The 17,905-nt window shown below is 31.5% G+C and overlaps 2 protein-coding genes across 2 annotated transcripts; one reads left to right on the forward strand and one right to left on the reverse strand.

Annotated features, from left to right (window-relative positions):
- Positions 1–7,818: 7,818 nt before the first annotated feature.
- LOC145958170 (uncharacterized) lies at positions 7,819–9,590 on the reverse strand. The gene is made up of 2 exons (XM_083074685.1): positions 8,299–9,590; positions 7,819–7,978 (listed from the first exon to the last, which is right to left on the reverse strand). Exons 1-2 carry the CDS (start codon positions 9,461–9,463, stop codon positions 7,944–7,946), a joined length of 1,200 nt encoding a protein of 399 aa, XP_082930811.1. The 5' UTR covers positions 9,464–9,590; the 3' UTR covers positions 7,819–7,943.
- A 4,004-nt stretch (positions 9,591–13,594) lies between these two features.
- Positions 13,595–14,294, forward strand: LOC109819202 (zinc-finger homeodomain protein 11). The gene has a single exon (XM_020384840.3). The coding sequence runs from the start codon at positions 13,627–13,629 to the stop codon at positions 14,050–14,052; it is 426 nt and encodes a 141-aa protein (XP_020240429.1). The 5' UTR covers positions 13,595–13,626; the 3' UTR covers positions 14,053–14,294.
- The last annotated feature ends 3,611 nt before the right edge of the window (positions 14,295–17,905 follow it).

Here is a 17,905-nt window from a genome sequence, read left to right on the forward strand (position 1 = left end):
AATAAGGTATTTAATCAACTTAGATTAATATAAAAAAGTTGTATATGTAATCTAAGGATAAGGAACTATTAAATTAATAATAAGTTTTAAAAATAATTATTTAATTAAAAACTTTTGAATGAAATAATAATTATTAAAAATAAATTAATCTAATTTCCGTTATCTCACCGTCATATATGAAATGGTGATTTTTTATATATGATATGATATGGATTTGTATACTTGTATAAGGATAAGCTTGGGCGGTGGCTGGCAAAGGAACAAACGTCACCATTCACAAGTAATTAACTAACATTACCATCATCATAAATTCTTCATGTTCTCCTCTTTCTCATCTTCAAGTTTTCATAACCCTTATATTTGAACTTAACATTAATCATTATCTTATCAAATTGTTCACAAGAAATGATCTGGTTATTTCTTTTAATAAATTTGGTTCGTGCATGGTTATAGATAAAGAACACTCTTGCATTTTCTCATTCATAAAACTTAAATATTTATAATTTTTTTCCTTCTCACACATATTTTATTTTAAAGGCAATTCTCTTTGAGATGCAATCAGATATTAAATTTCACTTCTCTTAATAGAAATTTCAGTCTTAAATTGCAATATTATCATCATAAGAAAATTATCTTATAATGACACGTATTCTATAATGACATAAAAATGGTCTCTAAAAATTACTTTTACTTATACAATAAATATAATATATATTGGTATATTATTAAAAAGTATAGGTATAGACTATAATAACACACAAAATATATTAAAATTATATGTTAAATAGATATATATTTACATATATTATGTTTATAGTGACACATTTTATATGTCATTCTATATAACATTTCTTATAGTATATGATCAATACTATCTCCTTCATCTATATTCAACTACTTTTAGTATATTTCCTACTCTAGGATCATTATATGTGCAAATTAAATATAAAAAACAAAATAACAGAAAGCCGAAGACTAGAATTAAATAATTAATACAGGTCACAAAGATGGTGTTAGTAACTAATAAAGTGTTTAAGTAATTTAAATAACGTAACTTAAAAAATTTAAAGTCCACTTGATGAATATGAGGCCATGTATGTGCTCATTAACACTAGTCTGGCCTGTAGAGATTCCTGAAGCTAGCCTAAGGATCTTGTTACATAAATATATGACTTATAACAATGATGAGGCAATGTTTGTAGACTGTGCCAGAGAACGTGTTTGATTCTGTAAGCATAATCAAACACTAATTCTGCCTTTTCCAACCAATATAAGTCAAATGTCCCATAAGAAAAGGACACTTACTTTGGTACTTCTTTTTTACATTTAAATTTAAGTTATTTTTCATACAAGTTTGTCGTGCAAAGTTTCTAATCAGCAATATAGTATCTTAATATAATTAAACATTGATTCCCTTACTTGTCTGTTGATATCTAATATAGATGCTATATATATTTTTACTTGTGTAGTACTTTACTCTTGTTTAAGTTCAGATAACACACATGGTCAAAATATGCATCAACTCAACTCTCAACACCCTTATTTTTCTCTCTTCGTGTGTGTGTTCTTTGAAATTGTCTACTTAAATTATATGTGAATTAAGTCAAGTTTAGGGTTAGATGCATGAAACGAGTCGGTAAAATACTTTAGGCACATGCACACATGCTATTGAACCATGACAAAGCATGATTGTTTAATGCAAAACGAGACATAAAAATAAACCGCAAATTCATTGAAGACAGTATATATATGTCCAAGTGAAAGGTTTCTAGACTAAACTCTTAAGTTTAATCATATGATAAAAATCAGATTAACGGTAAGGTAGAAAGAAAGCATTGACTATACTCATACTATAAACATGGGATAATGTGATATTGTATTGGATTAACTTATCCTATCAAGTCTTACACAACATAATAAACGGGCTCTATATAGCACATTAAACCATGCTCTTAGAAAGAGAATCCTAACCCAAGATATTTTGTCAATTTATAAACAAAACATTAAGTGTACGATTAAACTTATTTTGAAAAAAAAAAAGAAGCAATTCCTAGAATTTAAATTAATCCAAATAAGAACTAATTGATAATAATAAAAAAATATTGCGTAGCCTTGCTTTTCTCTTATTTCTAACAATGAAAATCACACGCGTACACAATCTATAAGGTTTGAATAATTAAGTGTATATGAAATAATGCCTCATATTATTTCCCTTGCACATTTATGTAGTGTTGGTAAATGGATGGAATAAAACAAAACCCTTTGTTTTGTTTTATCATCTTTGGTTACATTCTTTTTATAGTAGAACCAAGATGGAATACTGTTTTATCTCATATTCCCTTCACTAATATTTTTCTAAAATACAGAGAATAAAACTCACTACCTTTAACCTTGACAAACTCTTAACCACATTAGAGATTCGAACTCTTTCTGTCATGAATTATATATTTGTATAAATACGAATTATATGAACAGAGATGAAATATCAATTTCTCTTCCATCACTTAGAAGCTTACAGCAAAGCATGTGTCCCTAACAAGTTATTCACAGTACTTAGAAGATATAATTATGAAGAGAATAATATAGTTTAATGCATAATAACGAACATGTTTAAGGTACAAGGGACATTTGGATAATATTCTAATTCACTTAATCATAGTAAAGAACAAAAACCTTGGCAGGTTCATGAACTTGGAAGCTGTCCACATTGTTTGACCATATTAGAATTGAAACATGGACAAGGGTTAATGGTGGTGGTGGACAAGGAAATATTCGTATCTGGCAAGTACATATAGGTTGCCATGCATGCACCATTATTATTATTATCCCTAGAGCTTCCCTACAAGAGTTAGATGGGTTATCTCATTAGAAGCCAATGGTAGAAGCATAATTATTGTGTAATAATCTAGAAAGTTCAAACAAAATTGTCTAGTTAGAAATGCATCCTTGTTCTGCATGCACATGGCAATGACAACTTATGACTTTAGGAAATCATAAATACTCAAATAATCCATGATTTACAGTGATGGTAGTTAGTTGTGGGTGGAACCCATATCTAAGATGGAGTTTGGTTGTGGTATATATCTCTTTAGTTCTTCCAAAAAATATTTATACATTACATTTGTCTGTGGAGAGATGAGAAATTTTAAGTCAGAAAAATAACTTAGAAAAGAGACCTCTAGAGATAATCAATTAATATATGAAATCAAGATACTTATTATCAATATGTCTCTTAGAAGTAGGAAAAAAAATGTTCTAGTTTTATAACATCTCAATATTCATCGATTTCTATTTGTGAATCATTTAGAAATTTATAAATAAAGTTCTAAAGAGAGCTCAACAATTCTGACACATATTCCATTGATTTTAGATTATCAAGTAGTATCTGATTACAATTTCCAAAATAGATAATTTAAAATATAAAATAAAATACACAAGTCAATTTTTGCAAAAATATTTTAAAATAAAAATCGTGTACTACAAAACATGAGTTTTACTTTTTCTTTTTTAAAACCGAAATCGTGTTTAATAACATGATTTTTATTTATTTATTTGTTAAAATTTTAAAATAGTAAAGTTGTTAAGACACAAACTTATTTTTGTTATTTCTTATCAACTCATTAAATACATATTTGTTTCAACTTACTCTAAAAATAAATTGTTTTTTTTTTCTTCCTTTTTTTAACTTTTTCATCAAACTTTTGAAAAAAAAATTCTAAATACAATCATGTACCCAAAATGCACTAGACAATGAAGAAAGCAGTTAATCATTTCTACCACAATCATTGTAACAAATTTCAGCAGCCTTTTTTCCCTTTCTCTCTAAGCCACAAATTTAAACTACCCTTCAACTTTTTCCTTTTCCAATCTATGTTACCTTGCTGTATATGTTTCAATTTCCAACCATTTTTCTTTTGTGTGTTTTAGGTAAACAAGGAAATCAATTGATATAAGATTATTCATCCTAACCAACAATATTGAGTTCAAATTAATTTTACATGTAATTGTACTAAATATTCTTATACTAATTATTTTAAATAGAATTATACATGTGATGTATGCCAAAAAATTTTGAACTTTTTTTAAGGCAAATTGATTGTAATTTTTTGTGTGTTTAGTATTATAAGGATTGATATATAAGGTGAGAATAATTAGAAAATAGAGGAGAGGAGGGAGATTTTGGTTGCAGGCTTAAGCAAAAAGCAAAAAGAGCCAAAGAGAGTGAGCAGGAAAAGTTGGATCTAGCTATAACTAGCTTTGTGGGTGTTGTGGTACTGTAAGAAGGGTCACATAGTACAGTGACTGAACACTGAATGCAGAAAAGGAAACAAAGCAATTTGCTTCCCAAAAGACACTGAAACATTATAATTATTTTCCGACACATCAAGTGAATTCATCCTTTGCACTCTCAATTTCCGACCCACCTATTATTCTCCATGCCCACACCTCACTTCTTCTATCTCAACAATTTATTAATAATTTAGTTTAAGCTAATGCAAAATCAAACAAAGACTACAAATATAGTTGCTTAAATATTTTTGGTTTCACTTAATTAGAATCAAAATTTTATCTATACAATTTATGTTGATATTTAGTATTATATCATTATTAACATAAAACTTTAAATTATATTGGAGAGTAGCATTAAAATCAGAGAAAATTTGTCGAAGTTATCTCCGTATGGAATCTATATTTTGAAAACTCAAGATGTATGATTGAGCTGCACCATCTTTCTTTTGATTTGTTGTTCTCTAAATTAAACACAAGGAATACGTATTCTTTTGTAGTTTAGTAAATGGAATAGTAGCAAAAGTTCAAATATGATACGATCGATGAGACTACATATATTTGTTTGGTTTCCTTTTCCTTTCTTCTAGAAATTGCTTCTACATTAATACGAAAAGTGCAAACACGGAGAGAGAAAAATAGCACGTAAATGATCAAAGACTTGCATGCTTATTATTAACCATCTGTACAGTATTTATATACAAACCAGCTAACAGAGGTGAATAACAGAAATGAAACAGAATAACAAAAAGGTCTAACAGAAAAGTCAGTGCAGGTTAACAATAGCTAGTTGAGTAAAAACTAACTATAGTTAAGAGCCCCCCTCAAGCTGGGAATGGATATCATACATTCCCAGCTTGGAACAAATGTTATTAAAAACAGCGGGAGAAAGAGCCTTCGTAAAAATATCAGCAAGTTGAAGAGAAGATGAAATGGGTAGAAGTTTGAGCAGTCCAGCATGAAGCTTTTCACGAACAATATGACAATCTATCTCGATATGTTTCGTACGTTCATGAAAAACTTGATTCGAAGCAATTTGAATAGCAGACTGATTGTCACAATATAACAAAGCAGGTTGGACAAAAGAAACGCCAAGATCAGTCAACAGATAGGTAAGCCATTGAAGCTCACAAGTAGTAGTTGCTAAAGCACGATATTCAGCTTCAGAAGAGCTGCGAGAAACTGTGGATTGTTTCTTTGAACGCCAGGATATTAAAGAATTCCCAAGATAAACAGAAAAACCAGTGATGGATCTTCTAGTGTCAACACAGCCAGCCCAGTCAGAGTCACTAAATGCTTTTAGTTGAACAGAACTATTAGCATCTAAAAATATGCCAGAACCAGGAGCACGTTTTAGATAGCGAAGGACACGAAAAGCAGCCTGATGATGAGCTGACGTTGGGTTGGAAACAAATTGACTCAAATGTTGAACTGCATGTGTAATGTCTGGACGAGTAGTCGTGAGGTAGATGAGACGACCAATTAAACGACGATAAGTAGATGGATCCGAAAGGAGTGTGCCAGAGGAATCATGAAGACGTGTGCCATAGTCCATGGGAGTCGAAGCAGGACGAGATGCCAGCATCCCATTATCAGAAAGAATATCCAAAACATACTTTCGTTGAGATAAATGAATACCTGACGCATTACGAGCAACCTCTAGCCCAAGAAAGAACTTCAAATCCCCGAGATCCTTGATCTTAAAGGTTTGATCAAGGAGAGAAGTGATATGAGTAATTTCATGAATATTGTTACCAGCAAGAACAATATCGTCTACATAAACAAGGAGAGCTGTAACCGTAGTGGAGGAAAACTTGAGAAAAAGAGAGTGATCAGACGTGGAGTGTTTGTACCCATGAGAAAGCAAGAAGGAAGAGAGACGAGCATACCATTGACGACTGGCTTGCTTGAGGCCATATAGAGAACGCTGTAAACGACAAACTTGACCTGGTTTCGAAAGAGATAATCCAGGAGGAGGCTGCATATAAACTTCTTCATGAAGGTCACCATGAAGAAAAGCATTGTTGACATCAAGCTGTTTAAGATGCCACTTATGTATAGCAGCAAGGGCAAGAAGAAGACGCACAGTAGTAAGCTTAGCCACCGGAGAGAAAGTATCAAGAAAATCAAGGCCTTCTTGTTGGGTATAGCCCTTGGCAACGAGACGTGCTTTGTAACGTTCAATGGATCCATCTGCATGATGTTTTACTTTATATACCCAACGACACCCAATGGCTGTTTTGTGAGGAGGAAGATCGGTGAGAACCCAAGTCTGATTGGCTTCAAGAGCAGTGATCTCGTCGTGCATGGCTTTAAGCCAACAGTCAAGCTTGGAGGCCTCAGCATATGTTTTAGGTTCAGAAACAGATGAAATAGACATAATATACTGACGAAAAGATGGAGAAAGACGATGATAAGAAAGAAAATGATGAAGGGGATAACGAATACCTGGAGCAGAAGTGATCCCAGTTGATGTAAAGGCGGTATGAAAGTCTCTAAGGTAAGCAGGAGGTTGGCGTAAACGGGTTGACTGACGAATTGGAGAAGGAGAAATATGAGATGAGTCATCTGAATGAGACGTAAGGGGAGAAGAGATGGGTGACGGGTTGGGAGAGGAAGTAGAGTTGTCTAAAGGAAAATCAGGTATAAAAGAGGTAGGTATAGGAAGAGAAGGAGAGGTAGAACAAGATGTGGGTGAGGTGTCGACGTAGGGAAAATAATCTTCATAAAAGATTACATTTCGGGAAACTGAAAGGGTACGAGAATGTAAATTATATATGAGATATCCTTTTGTATGTGGTTTAAAGCCAAGAAATATAGAAGGATGAGCTCGGGGATCGAGTTTTGTACGATGAGCAGTAAGGGAACTTGTGTAACACAGACATCCAAAAATGCGAAGAGTAGAGATATCACATGGTCGAGAATATAGTTTTTCGAAAGGAGAAGTATTATTTAAAAACGGAGTGGGAATGCAGTTTATGAGATACGTTGCATGCAAAAGAGCGAAACACCAAAAGTTTAAAGGTAGATTAGATTGAAAGAGCAATGCGCGTGTAACGTTTAAAAGATGTTGATGCTTTCGTTCCACGATACCATTTTGTTGAGGTGTTTCTATGCATGTAGTTTGATGGATGATCCCTTTACTCATGAAGTATTGATGCATGGAAAATTCAACACCATTATCAGTACGTATGATCTTTATAGGTTTTCCAAACTGGTTTTCTATTTGGTTAATGAAACTATGAATGTGAGTACGAGTCTCACCTTTTGAAGACATAAGGAAAATCCAACAAAAACGTGTATGATCATCAACCACTGTGAGAAAATATTTATGTCCATGCATAGAAGTTGTGGAACATGGACCCCATATGTCCATATGCATAATTTCGAAAGGTTGAGATGCATGCGAATTACTTAAAGGAAAAGGAAGACGTCGTTGTTTAGCGTGATGACATGTGTTACACATAAAATCCTTATTACTTATCAAACAGGGATAATATTGTTTCATGCACTGCATACGATCATGAGATATATGACCTAAACGAAAGTGCCACAAGTCAATAGGCATTTTATTATATCGAGGATGAACAACGCTAGTACAGACAGAATGAGAAATGACAGGTTTAAGTGTAATTTGGTAGAGACCACCATTTACATCAACTGTACCAATCTTCTGCTTGTTGGTCATGTCCTGAATGACACAAGAATTGAGAGAAAAAATTAGTTCACATTTGAGAGAAGAAACAAGTTTAGAAATTGAAATGAGGTTAAAAGCAAAACTAGGAATGTATAGGACATCAGTAAAAAAGAAAGACTCTGTGAATTTCACCGTTCCAGAATGAGTAGCAACAACGTGTTGTCCTGTGGGAAGTTTAACCACAATGGGTTTTATAGTAATATATGAAAGAAAATTTGTTAATGATGAAGACACGTGATCGGTGGCTCCTGAATCTAATATCCAAGAAGTCGTGTGTGGCGTAATTGCAGAACAAACGACGGAAGAACATTTACCTGGATTAGAAGAGGAAATGGAACTGATCTGATTAACATGTGAAGTGTGTGATGCTGAGTTTCCATTACTTGGCTGTTGTATTAAAGCTAGCAGGGCTTGAAACTGCTGAGATGAGAAGCGGAGATCTTGGTTCTCAGAAGTCTGTTGATCATTATCAGTGACCTTGCCATCACCAGTCACAGTGCTATTCACACTAGCGTTCTTAACATTATATAGCCTATGTCCAGGTGGGAAACCATGTTTACGGTAACAAACGTCTATCGTATGCCCACTTTTTCCACAATGTGTGCATACCTTTCCGTTGCGATTGAACATTCCTTTACTACCTTTATTATCATTATTCAAAGGAAATCCGTGTTTGCGATAGCAGACGTTTTCATTGTGACCAGCTCGTCCACAATAAGAACAAGCATTTGAAGAGTTAACTGCATTGATCATTGTTTCTTTCTTTTCTGAATTAACCTGTATCATAAAATTGTTTCCAAGAAGTTGACATTCTTGTTGTGCAACATATGAGAAAATTTTAGAGAGAGGAGGCAATGGATCCATGAGTAAAACATGTGATCTGACATTACTGTATTGATTGTTCAAACCACGGAGAAACTGCATTGCTCGGTCTTCTAATTTGCGTTGAGCAATAATCGAAAGAACATTACACGTGCATCTTGTAGTACAAGCACAAACAGGATCTGGCCTAAAATTTTCAATTTCATCCCAGACAACACGTAGCTTAGTGAAAAACTCAGTTACAGAAAGATCACCTTGTTTTATGGAAGATGCTTCAAACTGTAAATCTGAAACTCGAAGAAGATCTCCTTGTGCGTAGCGTGACTTCAAATCTTTCCAAATCTCATCAGCGTTTTCCATCCACAAAATACTATGACGAATCGAGAGTGAAACTGAATGAACGAGCCATGAAACAACCATGTTATTGCAACGGCGCCATGCAGTGTAAACAGGATCCGATTTCGATGGCTGTGGAGCACTTCCATCAACGAATTCAACTTTGTTCTTTGCGCTGAGTGCAGTTAATACCGATCGACTCCATGAATGATAATTCGTTGAGTCAAGTAATGGAGATACAAGTGCTGTTGCTGGATTTTCACTTGGATGAAGGTAGAGGTAACTATGCATATTTGGAGCTTGCTCTGATGCATCATTCATGGTGGTAAAGAATAGAAAGAACACCAAAATAAGAGTGCGCAGCAGAGCTCTTCAATTGAAGAGCTCTGATACCATAATACGAAAAGTGCAAACACGGAGAGAGAAAAATAGCACGTAAATGATCAAAGACTTGCATGCTTATTATTAACCATCTGTACAGTATTTATATACAAACCAGCTAACAGAGGTGAATAACAGAAATGAAACAGAATAACAAAAAGGTCTAACAGAAAAGTCAGTGCAGGTTAACAATAGCTAGTTGAGTAAAAACTAACTATAGTTAAGATACATATATGTTTGTGGTGTGTGGGGAAGCATATATATTTTTCTTCTAAGTTGTGTATGAGTATGAGGTTTGAGGGCATTAGGGTGATTGTGAAGCAAAGACTTAGTTGTGTGGGCAAATTTGACGCCATTGGAGTCCCTAACATGGGGCATATATTCAATCTGTCAGTCAATATATATGCAACACCATAACTAAAACAACCATGTGCCCACTTCTATTATACCCATCTTTTCCCACTCTCATTCACCACGCGCTCTTGTCATATATATAAGATTAATTATTCATAAAATTAATAAATATTTTGTATTAATAATATAGTTATATAAATATAAAAAAAAATAAAAATCTCTAAGCACTATCCAACCATGAATAACATTTCTTTTTTAGCTTGATAACGGTTATCAAAATTGGTAAACCGACATCTTTAATGATTTTTAAAAAAAATAATGTAAATCTTGTTAATTTAACCGTTGCAATTAAAATTTTTAATGAAATAAATCAACTTATTATTTTTTTTACAAGTGAAATAAATCAACTCTACAAATATAACTCTACACAATTTTAAAATTATTTGATAATTTATTACACTATTTTATTTTAATACATAATTAAAAGCATATTCCACCATTAAATTACATATTTCAAATATTTAAATTATTTATAATTAGTATACTAATCTTGATAGATGTATCTTTAATGTAGAAATTTTTTATTTTTTGTCGTGTAATTGTATATGGTTTTTTTTATCATTAATTCAGTTCAAGAGTTTAAATTATTTCTGAAACTATATATATATATATATATATATATATATATATATATATATATATATATATTAGAGCTGTCAAAATGGGCTCAGCCCAGTGAGTCAACCCGGCCCACCACGGGTTCGAGCCGGGTTGGGCTAAAATTTTTTTGCAAATTTCAGTGTGGGCCAATTTTAAACCCGGCCCACTAACAACCCGGCTCACCCGGGTTCAACCCGTGGTGAGCCGGGCTGACCCACCAGCCCATTAAAAAAAAAAAAAAACTTCTGCTATTGGGTTGGGCCAAATAAAACTTCATAGACCATCATAGTTTCTCAATTTTATGTATTTTTTCTTCAAATTATGTAATTAGTGTAGGAATTTATTTACTTTTCTCTAGAAAAGCTTATGTGCATACTATTTTTGCAGGATTAGGCATTAAATTTGATTACATTTTTTTAAATTAGGTGATTTTTTCAAATTAGGTGAGCCAACCCATTTAGCCCACCAACCCGTAGTGGGCCGGGCCAGGCTCAATTTTTTCCAGCTCACCAATAAACGAGCCGGGTTGGGTTGGCCCACCAAAGGCTCAACCCGTGGTGGGCCGGGCCGGGCCGGGCCGGGTTACCTGTTTTGACAGCTCTAATATATATATATATATATATATATATATATATATATATATATATATATATATATATATATATATGAGTTTAATTTTTAAATACTACTTGCATGAGGTGTGTGCATATAAGACATAGTTTAGTAATATATATAATAAAAGTTGTGGCTGAGGAGTGAAGAGCACGACTTGTAATTTGCGATGAAATAAATGAATATTTTGAATTTTTTTTAAAAAAAAAACCTACATGGATAATATTTTATTGGAAATTTCTGGTGAATTTTAGGTCGGAGTTTGGGTCGAGCTTTTTGATTTGGTGGGAAAGTGTTAACACCATTACTTTTAAAGCTGTTATTTAAAAATAGTTTAAAACAACAAAATTTTCAACTTAGTAATAAATTTTAATGCTTTTATACTTAAATCACTACCTTTTTACATAATATGATGATAATTTTGTCTTGATAAACTTTGTAATTTGTAAAGCATCCAATAATTTTATTGGGAAAATTTCAAGTCCCACGTTGACTAGAGATTAGGCAATTAAATAGTATATAAGTGAAAAGTAATCCTCACTTTACAAGCCGGTTTTGTAGGGTTGAGTTAGGCTTAAATTCACTATTCTAAGATGGTATTAGAGTTATCCTAGATTCTTAAAAAATGGACCGCCTACCATTGATACATGCACTATAAGCATGAAGGGGTGTATTGAGAAAAATTCAAATCCCACTAATCCTAGATCATTAAAAATGGGTCACCTACCATTTATGACTTAATGATTGAGTTAGGCTTAAATTCACCGAGACTTACCTTAATTATTTTATGACTTAATGATTGTTTTATATTAGCTGTACTTTTTAACAATTAATTGTATTTGTTGTAATAATTATTGTTTTCTGAACAGTAGATCCTGAGCCAGTATTTCAGAGATTAACTTCTTATTAAATCAGTCTTCTAAAACTTTATCTGACCAAATCAATTTCTAATAATACAAAATATTTATCAAATTTATCTTCTTATATAACATTTTTTATTTTCTATAAATAAAAAAACGAGTCGTAATATTTTAATTTTTAAGAGATTAATTTAAAAATAAAAATATTTAAAGGACCAATATTACAAACTATAGTTTTTTTTTGTGAAACTAAAAGAATGGATAAGACATAGATATAGCAATGCAGGTGTTTTTAGTATTATTTAATTAAAATGAGCGATTTATATATCTCAATAATTCCTCTCAACCTTTATTTCATGAGCTATCAAATTAAAATTAAAATTTTAATTAAAAATATTAGCAACCTATTTTCTATCACTCTTTTTTAATACATTTGTATAGACTTTTCAAAGAGCCACTGGGTCATTCAGCCAAAAAATAAAAAAAAAAACCTGAACCACTTGGGTTTTTTTTCTTAATTGGTTGGACAAAGATGCCCCTGGCAGCGATTCAAAATGACGATTGGGGGACTCAGTTAAAGTAGAGAGCTCAAAGATTCACACACTGCTTTCTTTTTCAAACCCCCTCCATTCCTTCACTTGAAAATTTTATACAAAACCAAAAATATGTCCTACAAAAATTAATATGGTATTGGTAATTGAATTTTTAAGACATGAATCTTTGAGCAATATCAAAAAAAATTCTCAAATATTATTTATGATGCCATTAGTCATGCATGGATTTATTACTCAAACAATTATATTTATTCTATTTTTTCATAGTTATTTTGTCGGTATCTTATTTTTTTTATTGTCATTTTTATCAAAAATCAATGACTTATTATTATTTTTTCATTTTTATCCTCGATAATAAATATATGTTTATTAAACAATGTATCTATTTATTTTTAAGAGTTAATCACCAATACATTGTTAGTGTAAAAAATTTTTACATTAGCAACCAATTATATCTTTTAATAGTGTTATGTCAGTTGCTTATTTAATAAAATAAAATAATTTAAAAGATATAATTAGTTGTCAATGTAAAATTTTTACATTAATAGTGTATGGATGATTAACTTTATTTCTAATGTCTATCTATTTTTTCTAACCACCTTTGTGAAGTTAATGTTACATTTATGAGAACAATATATTTTCATTGAAATAGAAAAAAAGACAGCTATTTACAAGATTCTTTAACTTTAAAAAAGGTAGAAGATTTCATGTATACAAATCAACGGTCTCAAGACTTGAATACAAAAAAAAAATAATAAAAAAGTAAGTAATAAATATTTTTAAAAATTAGAATATAAATCATTTTCTTAAGTTTCATGTAAAACCTTAAATGACTATGAAAGAAAAAAAAAATGGAAGAAGTAAAATATATTAAAAAAGAATGTAAATGATAGAATGCATAGATGTGAGTGAGAGATTTGGATGTAATCTTATCTGCCTAGTTGTCAAGATGTCGAGAGAAGGGGGAACACTCCAAGTCGAAGCATGTCCCTTTTCGTAATTTCAGCCACACTGTGCAAATAAATACCAAAACCTTTCTCTCTCACATCACAAGAACAAGAGCATGGAAAACTCAAACTGCGTCTACAGAGAGTGCCTCCGCAACCACGCCGCCAGCCTGGGGAGCTACGCCACCGACGGCTGCGGCGAGTTCACGCTGCAGGAGGGGTCCCTCCAGTGCGGCGCCTGCGGGTGCCACCGCAACTTCCACCGCAAGGCGGCCTGCGAGGGGGCGGAGGTGGTGGGGGGCGGAGAGAGGAGCAAGAAGAGGTTCCGGACGAAGTTCAGCGCGGAGCAGAAGGAGAAGATGGTTGTGTTCGCGGAGAAGCTGGGGTGGAAGCTGCAGCGGAGAGAGGTTGACGACGAGATAGAGAGGTTCTGCCGAAGCGTTGGTGTTAGCAGACAGGTTTTCAAGGTGTGGATGCATAACCATAAGAATAACTCTAACTCTTCTAATTCCTCTGCTAACCTCTCTTCTCTCACTCAATAACATGCAATGCACTATGCAACCAACCTTTTCATGTAATGTAATCATTTTCTATTTTCTCTTTTCCTTCTTGCATCACTAAGATCGATCCATATGGACAATGTATGTTTGGATTTCAATCAAAACAATTATAATTATATTAGAATTAGATTCACCAACACACATCACTACAAGTTAAAATGGAGTGGAGTGGAGGGGAGAGAATTGTCTTTCAATTTGTCTTAAATTAATTTTTTAAAAATAAATTTGATTAAGATCGAATTATTTTTGTTTATGTTATTCTGGGTTATGATAAAAATTAATTTATTATTTTATATTTTAATCTTTACTTATTGGCTATTTCATATCTTTTTAAATTTTATATTAGTGTAAGGTAAATGTTTTTTTTAATTTTTTAATGATTAATTATTAAATATTTATTAATTATCACTTTTTATATAAATATTAATCTTTGACAAAATTAATAACTATTTTGTACCTATAAAAAATTAAGATATTTGATAATACTAAATAAGATCATAAAATCAAAATCAATGAAGGAGAAAGAGAAAATAAAAATAAACACAAAAAAAGTGCTAAAGTCTAAATTATATATATATATATTTTTTTTAAAAATAGTTAATCAGTTTAGTTCATTTTCCAAACTCATTGTTTTTCTTTGACTTTTTGCATGATGAAATAGTTAAAATTTAATGTTTATATTCAATCTAATTTTATTATATGAACTCAAAAATGGATGTGGTATATATTTATTTATAGTTTATTTCTTTTTACATTATAGTATAAATATTTTTACAATATCAATCAATTAAAGTAATTATTAATATACTTCCTGTTAACTGGATTAGCCTAATGATTGAGTGGAGAGGAATTGAGATAGTTAAACACATGGAGATCTAGATTTAATTCTTATTATGATAATCTTTGTAATCTTTCTTATTTTTTTATAAAAAGATATGCTTACCATTAATAGTAATTTATGAATAATTGACAATATTTTTCTACAAGTCTTAATTAATATATTTGTAATAAAACACCTGCTGTTCTATCTTTAAAAAAAATAAAAAAAAATAACAGCTGCTATGATGTGTTGGTTATCACATTAGTCTTGCACACTAAAGGTCCCCAGTTTGATCCTGGGCAGCAATAATTTTATTAAACAATAGTTTTTAACTGATTAAGGAATTATAATATTTTCTACTCATTTATGTTTTTTATACATACATCTAAAAAAATACTCCCTTAACATTTTAGTTGTAAAAAATACATATATATTTTCCTGTTCAACCTTTAATTGCAGCTTGATTAAGCAAGAAGCATTGAGGGTTTGGAAGGCAATGATTGGATGAGTAATAGTTGAATTTTGTTTTCTTGACAATTCACATAAATTAAAATGAATTGAAGGGTAGGGCTTAAATGTCAGATGAATACGTGGTAAAGAAGAATCTTTTGCAAACGATGGAGGACCACGAAGTACTGACCCTTATGGATTCAGTTTTTACCTTCATTTCTACGCAAATCCAAAAATAATTTAAACATGTCCCTTCCTCCACAACAAACTTATGCTGTCTCACACCCATGTGCATTTTTTTATATACTTAGATATAAGGATTAATCTCTTGAGATTTTGATATTTATTTGACAGACTAGTCTTTTAACATATATATAGGACATGAAGATTGAAACCCTAATCACACGTTTTAAAGAATAAAAATATCTATCACTTATATCATGTAATTTCATTGAAATTATTTTGATTTTTATAAAGGAAGAATTATTATATCCTCCCTTATTGATTGTAATTTGTTGAAATTTTTAAGATGAGGAGAGAGAACTAATAAATAAGATATGAGATCTACCAATTTTTATATTTTTTAATAAATTTTAACTAATTAAAAAAATGTGTTTAAAAGAACATATTATTTCTTAACATTTTTCTCTAAGTATAAACATGATAATCAAATCACTGATTATATATTTAAAAATATAATTATTTCTCAATCATATCACACTCCATCATCTCTTTTTCTCCAAGTGAAATGTTTAAAAGACAAAAGAGTATGAATGAAATGTGAAATTTGAGGATCTGTTTAGAACCCCAGAGACAAGACCAGTGTTTAGGTGAGACCACCTGGCATGTTGCCAGTACTGAGGTGGTGCTCTTGTGATTAGGGACAAAAGAAAAGACAGCATATGCACTCGCAAATTGCAACCTGACCACAAGATGTTGAGAGGCTAATCTTCCCTTTATATATAGCCAGGTTGTACTAGCAGCATATTCATCTCTTTCTAATGGAGTTTTCTACAAAGAGACTATCCTCAATAACTTGTGGTTATATTGCACTTACAAGTTCCAACCCATTTTTCTGTGAAAGGGATCTCTTTGAAAAATAATGCATGGAAACTTAACAGGTAAATGATAGAGAAAGAGAGAAATATAATGAAAGAAAGATAGAGAAAAATAATAAATGTTGACAAGTAACCTGTTTCGTATTACGTGTCATGAAATATATTTGTTACTCCTCAAAGTCTATATCATCTCCATTTTTCTTTTCTTAAGCTTAGTAATGAAAGGGAAAAAAAATGGAGAAGTTTTTTTTCTATCTTCCGCATCTTCCTTATCAATGATGTGATTGTTCACATTTTTAATGCGAAACTAAACTCGTAAGAAATGTATAATATATGAATATGTTCATTATAAATTTTACTCAAGAAAATTTACTAAATTTGTAATTGTTGTCTTTTAAGATAAAGATTAGCAAAACCGAAGTTATAATACTTGGTCCTGCTGCATAGGAAGTGCTTGAACATTTTTAGTGTTAATTGAAACGCAAAATCTCAATTACTTATTTATTGTTGTAATTATATCCTACAAAATCATCCAACAAGTCTCCTTCCTACTTTATTAACAAACTATTAAATGAACTTAATGTCTTGAAAATATAAAATATGTTCAATGTTTACCATAAAAATTTAAGAGAATTATGTTTTGGGTATAATTTTTTGGATAACAAAATTTATATTAGAATAAGATACGATTCTATGTAAAGTTAAAACCAATTATCAATTTCTTTGAAACTTTTTTGTGGGATTATAGATTATTTATTTTATTCTCAATACAATACAAGTTTACATGAAAGAATATAAGACAAAAAAAAAAAGTTAGATTCAATTCTAAGTATAATTAGTAAAAGTAAAAAGATTTAACTAACTGTGCCACTCTCGCAGAACCGTCTTGAGTATTTTGTAGCAAATTTCAACTCCACTTAAAAACCAAGCAATCATCTCTACCATTGAGCCTGAGCCTATTGGGTGGTGACTTTTGTTCTTAATCCTGTTTGTTTCAGCTTGGAGCGAGCTAAGTTTTCAAACTTGCATCTGAATATTGAATAAGAGGCAGGAATTGAGAAGACACGCATGATTAAAGGGGCCAATATTGGAGAATAGATGGGGGCAGTGGAACTCAGAGCCCACTAACATCTCAAATGGCCACGTTCTATTGAAAACGATGGATCCATCACGCTACTTACTTTCCTACAACCCCACTCCTATGCAATTTTTCTCATTCTTGTCCACTCCCTTCAACCATATTTCCAAGAAAACTGCGAGATCAAGATTAAGGCATTGTGTTAATATTCGGTTGGATCGGAGATCCTACGTCAATTAGTCATAAGGACAACCAATATATATATATATATCCTTTTATTCCAGGAGTAACTTTACTTAGACTTACTTCATTCAATAACTCATTCAATTTAAAGTTCTTAATGTATAGATCAAATCTGCAAAGTTTTAGAAAATTTGAAAATTATTTGATACTTCATTTCATTAATTCGAATCAATGTATAAAATGATT

This window comes from Cajanus cajan, chromosome 1 (genome assembly GCF_000230855.2).
Source record: "Cajanus cajan strain Asha chromosome 1, NIPB_CcT2T_4, whole genome shotgun sequence".
Taxonomy (NCBI): domain Eukaryota; kingdom Viridiplantae; phylum Streptophyta; class Magnoliopsida; order Fabales; family Fabaceae; genus Cajanus; species Cajanus cajan.